The 7,581-nt window shown below is 58.2% G+C and overlaps 1 protein-coding gene across 1 annotated transcript; it reads right to left on the reverse strand.

The window, feature by feature from the left end:
• Positions 1–2,343: 2,343 nt before the first annotated feature.
• LOC119320429 (rho guanine nucleotide exchange factor 8-like) lies at positions 2,344–7,028 on the reverse strand. The gene is made up of 5 exons (XM_037594525.1): positions 6,390–7,028; positions 6,003–6,274; positions 5,849–5,923; positions 3,335–3,907; positions 2,344–3,244 (listed from the first exon to the last, which is right to left on the reverse strand). Exons 1-5 carry the CDS (start codon positions 6,595–6,597, stop codon positions 2,843–2,845), a joined length of 1,530 nt encoding a protein of 509 aa, XP_037450422.1. The 5' UTR covers positions 6,598–7,028; the 3' UTR covers positions 2,344–2,842.
• Positions 7,029–7,581: the final 553 nt, after the last annotated feature.

Consider the following 7,581-nt stretch of genomic DNA (forward strand, 5'->3'; position numbering starts at 1 on the left):
ACCCTGACAAAAAGCGTCGCCGCCCCATCATACTTGAAGTGGAGGATGCGCCTCCCCTTCAGACCACGAGCGCGGGCGAACGACTGCCATCCGTGAGTAAGGAACACATGGCCGATGGAGTTGACCTCGACCTCCACCCATGAAGACCAGTTGTAGAAGCCGTCAAGTTGCAGCCGTAGCCCGGCGGGTCCCTCCGCCGGCAGCTCCTCCATGAAGGAGCTTGGAAGAAGAAGCCAAGTGCCTGGAGGGCCCTCCACCGCATGATGAACTCGCGCGCCGAGTCACTCGAGCGGACGTGTGGGCGCGGCGGTCAGCAGGCCACGACGCATACCCCCTTGGCCGTGGCCGCTAGGGCCTCCGTGAACGGCCCTATGGGGGAGGCCCCTCCCCCAGCTGTTGAAGCTATCGCGAGCCGTCAAGGGCGGACGCCCACGCCCCCGTCAAGACCTCGCTAGAGCGGCTGCGGATTTGCAGGGACGGTCGCGCCCTCCCTTGGGCAGTGGTTCCTCCGGCCCCACCTGGGAGGCCTTGCACTTCTCCTCTGCCGAGAACCTACCTGCTGGCTCCATGGTCGCTTCGGCAAGGTGGGGTATGCGGTGGAGGTAGGATGGCGAGAAGACTGGGAGAAGAAGGTGGGATAAGGGGCTCCGCCCCCCTCACCCATTTATAGGCGGAAGAAGGGTAAGTGGCATCCCTCCATGTTTCGAGTGATGTTGGCCCTGCTGCTTGCACCAGGCTACTGTCAACTCGGAACGGTTGCCAAGGCGACGTGGGGAAGCGGAGGCGTCTGCATACCGTCAAGCGCCACACGTCATCCTGGCCCGCGGGCGACTGGGGCCTGCGGCGCTTCACCCTTGCCCCTTGGTTTCGTCTTGATGCCAGCCCAGGCGCGCCTTGGTCCTGGGGGCTACTGTCAGCCTTCTGGGAACTAGGGTAATCAGACTTACCTGCCTGTGGCCCATGGCGTGGCTTCCCTAACGGCCTAGTACGGCCCATCAGCAAGAACGCCAAGACAAGACCCTCGCGAGGCGGACGACACCAAGACCTCTTGAGGGAGCAGCCTCCCAAGGCGGTCTCCCGAGGAGCGGAGATTTCTATGCAAGCACCCAGCCTCACGAGGCTGCGATGATGTGAGCCATGACGGCCAAGGCCATGCGGGCACAGCGGACGCATAGGAGGCAGTTTCCTCTTTGATGCTAAGGAGGCAAGGACATGCGTGGGTTCTCGAGGAATCTCCCAAAGGTTTCCATTCTAGTGCAACAAGACCAAGACCACGGGCTCGGCGGGACATATGTCGTCACCGAGCCCACAGCTGCATCACGGCCAGAAGCTTTGCAGGCGAAGACCACCTTTCGTCCGGATTAGATATACTACTTATCTCCTTTCAAATTGGCCGTTGTGGGATCTCTTCCCGCCTAAGCTTTGGGGGAAGAGGACCAAGGCCACTATAAATATAGGTTAGCCACCATCGTAGAGAGGGATCGGATCTTTTCCACCCTCACCTTCATAGCCCTCGCGAGGCTGTTCATCCTCTGTACTTGTTCATCCTCGGCCCCTCGTGAGGCCAATCCACCAAAAAGCAATAGTGTTTTACACCGCAAGGTGGGCCGAACCTGGGTAAACTGTCGTGTCCGTCTTCTTCCCCACTCTCACGAATCTGGCTAGGCTAGGCTGCAGGGCGATAAGTTATAGACTTGAGAGGTTGAGATCTTCGTACACGCACCTTAGTTCGAACCTTCTTAGGTCTGCGGAGCCCTGAATCCGACACATCCTCTACCACTTCGTAGCTCAGGGATGACAAGACTTGTCTGTTCTGGTTTGATCACCGGATCAATGGCCGATACACTGCGGAGCTTGCGTCTCTCGTCTTCGCCTTTGTCCTCGGACGGCGCGACAAACAAAGGACGGTTGATAATGGATCCATGACATCTACGATGCTCTCGGACCTACGGCAATGGTCTAGTACGTCGATCTCTAGCGGCTGCTGCGTCACACCACCCTTTCCCCGAACCCCGACCAACTCATGCCCTCCAAAACGGTTGTTGGTCTGCCGACCGACTAGCTAGGCACAGGCTCCCACACGCGCCTCACTGCCTCCTTTGTGACGAGGAGCCAGAGTGCATGCAACACATCCTCACTGGCTGCTCATTCTCCCGCCAAGTTTGGCATGGGGTGTACCATTTCCAATCCGTTAAACAACAGCTTTGAATCTTGTCTTTTGACAGGAATAAACAGGCCCTCTCCAAGCAGTAGTTTCGCAAATCTCTCCATCATCACGTCCAAATCCAAACAAACAGAACAAGCTAGAATGGTTAATTGGCATAAGCAGGTGTGTTTGTCCTCTGAAACAGGGAAACCGAGTCTAGAAATGGTTAGATTAAATCAAATCAATGAATACAATGTGTTTGCCCGCTGGCTATACACATACCACAGAGTTCAGCGTCTCCTCCCCCGGGGAGTAAATGAGAAGTACCTACAAAAATAAATCAGTAGCCACGTACGTACAACAGCAACCCGAGCAATGCACATGTCGGGCGGAGGGCAAGGAGAGTAAAATAATGTGTAGCTGATCAAACCATCCTGTTCATTCGTCCTTTTCCCGTCTTCCAGAACTGCTCGATCCGATCTACTGTATATGAGATGAGAGGGATGAACGAGTCCGGCCGATGGATCGATAGAGCCGGTGATGATCTCTGCACTCCAATGTCGATTGTCTCCCATACGTACGAAGTGCATTCCTCAGATATGTACATTGCCATGCCATCTTGGATCGATTGGTTCCCGTTGTTGCTTTGATCGATTTGTGCTGGCCTGGCTCCCTCGAGATGACAATGGCGTACGATCAGTGACGCGCGGAGGGGCTCCTTACGCCGCCGGCGAGGCTGTCCACGTAGGAGAACTTCTTGGGGGCGAGGCTTGGCGCCTTCTTGAGCAGCATGGCCTCGCCGGCCTCGTCGAGCGTGCCCTCCTCCTTCTTCCTCATGAGCTCGTCCTGGTCGAAGTGCCATCCCATGAAGTCGTAGAGCGTCATGGACGCCGGCGCCTCGTTGAGCTTCTCCAGCTCCTCCCTGGCGTCCAGCTTCCTTGGCGCGTTCATCTCCAGCTGCCTCCGCGCCGCCTCGCTCGCCGTCAGGTTCGTGGCCGCCGCGTCCGCACCCAGCACGTCCTCGATCCTCGAGATCACGCTATACGCCAGGCTCTCTAGGACACGCGAGTAGCTCTCTAGGAGAGCGTAACCAACATCCTGCCAATGCAACTTCACCATCAACAACCAACGAACGAACCATCACATGCATGAGGCATCATGAATGGTCGGGAAGGCGCAGGTATATACCCTGTTGTATTGGATCTTGGAGATGTCGAGCTGTGACTGTGGGGCTCCGGGGAACTGAAGCTTGAGGAGGTGGAGGATGGTCTCGGCGCGCTCCTCGAACTGCTCGCGCTTCTCGAAGCTGATGATGGAACCCCAGGAGGACTTGGCGTCCTTTGTCTGCATCTTGCGCTTCCAGATGATGGTGGAGGCCTCGATGCGGTTCTTGAGATCAAGCACCTTGTGCTCCGTCGACAGGTCCACCCCTTCCAGGAACTCGATCGGATCGAACTCCTCATCGGTGATGCTCCGGTAGATGGCGTCACCCAGGCTCGTCTTGCCCTTCTTGGGGAGCGACTCGATGTAGATCTCTGGGATCTCCATCTCCACCAGCACCTGCGCGTTGATGGCCATGGCGGCCTTGAGCACCTGGTTCACGCACTCCTTCTGGTACTGCAGCCACTTGCGGGTCACATCGGACAGGCCCTCCGCCGGCACCTTCACCGTCGGCATCCACCACTTGTCGTCGTCGCGCTTGTTGTCGCCGCCCTTCTCGTACCAGAACTCGGTCTGGTCCACGAAGTTGTCCATGTAACCCTGCATGCATGCCGCCACCAAACATTCATGTTCATGCATTACGACCATTACTCTAGCTCAGTTCACGATCTCTCTCGGTCCAATCAATCGAATGTATACGTAGTAAGTACATATAAATGATTCGTAAGGGCATCTCCAAGACGGACCATAAACATTTCACAATCGTCCGGACGACGCTGTCCGAACCGCGAAAACCATCCAATGCCGACCTGTATTAGTCTGCGAGACGGTCCGAACGTGACTTCTCCCGCAAACCGGAGACAAAAGTGGGGAGGTTTGCAGGAATTGTATTCTCAAGCCCACTTCTGACCGCCCTGGCCCACCCAAAACCCGTCACCCGCCCCTCCCCCGCTTTTCTTCTGAAGCACGCATCGCTTACCACGTTGCATTCATGCCGGCTGAGAACACACAGAGGCTAGCATTGATGCCGTAATGTGACCCGAGGAAGGGAGGGCGGCGCTAACTGGACCTCTCGGCAGCCGCCGCTTCAATGCGGACGCAGGTTCCCGAGGAACCAACTCCGTTCGATGTGCCCCGTTGAAGCGACTGACTGGCCCTTCGGATGGCTTGGCCGCGACTATTTAAGCTGTGCTCCGGCGCCGTCCACATCGTATCCTTCTTCTCCCCCCTCCTCCTCCTCCTCGTCCATCCCCCTTACATCTCTGGCGATGAGCAAGTCCTGGGCGTCGGCGCCGACATGCGGTTCTGGGACGGGATCTAGCGGCTCGTGGAGACGCCACCCTCAGACTCTGAGGCCGTTGTCCTCATCGGCTGGTGGCAGCTCGAGGCGGGAGGAGATCGTCAACTCCTCCGGCGATGAGGAGGACCAGCAGCCGCCACCGCCACCGCAATCCGCTCCAGCGGTGCCGGGCTAGGTCTACGCCGGCATCGATGCGGAGTTCGAGCAACAAATGGTGCTGGAGCTCCGCGCTCCGTCGTCCACACCAACGGCCCGACTCCGCCACCGGGGGAGCTCCTCCCTGTGACGCCGGAGCCGACATCCCGTCCACGCTCTATGCCGCGTCGACAAAGAAGAGCGGTTCTCGCCGCCGCCCCGACGCATTGTGAAGGAGGAGCGCCCCTGGCCGCCGCCTCGGCGTGTCATCAAGGAGAAGCGCCACTCGCTGCCGCCGCCCCTGCCCATGGCACGCGGGCGCATTCTGCACTACCTCTGCGGCAAACTCCTTGTCGTTGTCCCGTAGCGCCACGACGGCGCAGGAGTACGCCGCCCGGGAGCAGCGTTGGTGGGACTCCGTAGATCCCAGTTCGCGGACTCCGACATCCCGCCACCGCACATCGCGGCGGATCCAGACGTGGCATACATCTGGGCCCTGGACCGCTCTGTGACGACGTCTGAGACGGCCAAGCGCCGTCTCTGCTGCCTTGACAGGGAGATGGGCAGGTACGGCGAGGAATGGTCCCTCACCGAGATCGCCGCCGCCGCCAACGACGACGCCTCCAACAACAGTCGCCCTCTCCCACAGCCCACGTCCTTGGTGGCCGCGGCCTAACAGTGCACAGCACAGGAGGAGGCGAAGAGGATCATCCGTGCGCATCAGGTGACCGCCGGGAAGCATTTCCGCGGCACCACCACCTGCCGCCGCCTCAAGCGCGACGATGATTCCTTTGACGGCGACGGGCAACGATGACGGAAGAGAAGCAGCCGGCCAGCTTGGCATTGGCTATGAGGTCACTGTGAAGCATAGGATAGTTTAGGGTCTTAGTTTTAGGTTTTTAGTTCACTGGGCCGAATTTATGTACAAATATCCTACTTTCAATGAAATATGCCGTGTTTATATCAAAATTCATCTTTTTGATTGAATTTCGTGCCGTTGGTCCGTGTCCGCAGACTGATTCCCTGTCTATAGATGAATGAGGGAGGTTTTTTGCAGGTTGCCGTTGAAGATGCCTAGCTAAATCTAATAAGGTAATAGCGCTTACAATGAGCATGGCGTCCAGCTTGCGCAGAGCGGGGATGTTCATCTGCAGGTCGCGACGCTGCGCTGTCGACATGATCTGTGGGTAGGAAAGGAACCAACCCCAAGATGTTAGAAGGATGGATGCGATTAGTCAGATGGAAAGAAGAGCTTGTTACCTCCATGGTAGTACCGTTCTCGGCGGTCTGTCTTGTCGGGACAAACTCGACGATGTGGTCCGTGACGGACAGCAACCAGCCGACCTCCTTCTTCCACCGCTCCTTGGTGTCCGGCGCCATGGGTTCCAGCTTGCGGTGCTCCCCAAAGACGGACGCGGCCAGGTTGGTGATGGCGTTGGACAGCGCTAGAGCCGACGGCACGCCTTTCCCGGTCCCTGACATGTCCTCTCCAAGCAGCAGCTTCGCAAATCTCTCCTTCATCACGTCCAAATCTGACCAAACAAAACAAGCCAGAATGGTTAACTGGCACAATCGCATCGACCAAATTATCTGGCACCTTAACTAATTACGACATTTAGCGAAATGAATCAATCAAAACCGGCGTGCCTGAGGGCGGCCCGTCGCGTGCGAGACGGGAGCGAGGCGCCGTCCGGCCGTTGGGCAGCGGGGGAGCACCCCCGCCACCATTGCCACCGGGCTCTTGCATCTCCGCCGTGTCGCTTTCTATACAGCTGTTGCTCTCTTCCTCCTCCTTCCGTAGGTGGGTGTGCGAGTTGCTCTTGTCAAGGCTATGCCGCCGGAGGAACCGCACCATCACCCAGCCCACCGCCTCGAGCTTGATGCGCAAGGCGTGGGCACGTTGGCCCCGGCGGTCGTGCACCGCCGCGGCTTCCCGGAGACCAGAGCGATAAGGCCGCCGCCGTGACGAAGAACAGGATCAGCAGCACCCGGTGCTAGAAACGGCCGGCGTCCTCTCCTCACCCACGAACAAGGACAAGAGCCGCAATAACGCTCGTTGATAGATCTCAGGTTAGACCAAAGAGGACCAAACAACACAAGGAGCAGAGAGAAGAAATCAAGAAACAACAGCGAGGCGCGGGGACATGTCGCGCACTACTGCTGCGGCCGGCATTGCGTTGTATTGTACGTGGAGGAGGGAGGGAGGTTGGCAGGTCCGGCCCCGAAAAAATTAAAAAGGGGCGCGGCGCCTGCCTAATTTTAAGCAGGGCGCGAACGTGGGGTGGAGGGCAGGGGTCGACGACGATTAAATCCTTCTGGTGCGTCGTCCAATTTCTATGGGTGGTCGCCGTGGCATTGCCCCGTTTGGAGAGCCCGGGAAATGGGCAGAGACGAATGCTCCCGCCCACTCCTTGCCTTGCTAAGGGGATGTTTTCCTTATAATTATTATAATATAAAGCGTGCCTAGATTGATTGAGTTGCTTAGCTGTGCCCTGCCGGCAATACACCAATAGAAATCGTCTCACTGGTCTGGGCTAACTGTCAGCGTTGACGCTTATCACTGATGGCCCAGCTGGACCAGTCATATATGACTCTTCCCGTGCAAACGGCAACCCATAGCAGAAGATCAAAAGTAGAAACCCCCCACCCCTCTCCCTCCCGCGTCGTCCCCGTGGGCGACCTGGGACCCCCTCCCTCCATCTCCCATCCCCCCTGCTTGTTTGGTCCTGACGTTGGGGGGATCCCTCCCCCTTGCCCGGGTGGCGGCAGTGCCGAGCGCCTTGCTGGGGCAGCGGCGCGACGGCGTGGCTTCGCGATTTGGCAGCGGTGCTGCTAGCTC

This window comes from Triticum dicoccoides, chromosome 6B (genome assembly GCF_002162155.2).
Source record: "Triticum dicoccoides isolate Atlit2015 ecotype Zavitan chromosome 6B, WEW_v2.0, whole genome shotgun sequence".
In the NCBI taxonomy this organism is placed as follows: domain Eukaryota; kingdom Viridiplantae; phylum Streptophyta; class Magnoliopsida; order Poales; family Poaceae; genus Triticum; species Triticum dicoccoides.

Coding starts and splice junctions, on each gene's coding strand:
- LOC119320429 (XM_037594525.1), bottom strand. CDS start 6,597: ATGGTGCGGTTCCTCCGGCGGCATAGCCTTGACAAGAGCAACTCGCAC. Junction 6,275..6,389: donor ACGCGACGGGCCGCCCTCAG/GCACGCCGGTTT, acceptor TTGTTTGGTCAG/ATTTGGACGTGATGAAGGAG. Junction 5,924..6,002: donor AGAACGGTACTACCATGGAG/GTAACAAGCTCT, acceptor TCCTACCCACAG/ATCATGTCGACAGCGCAGCG.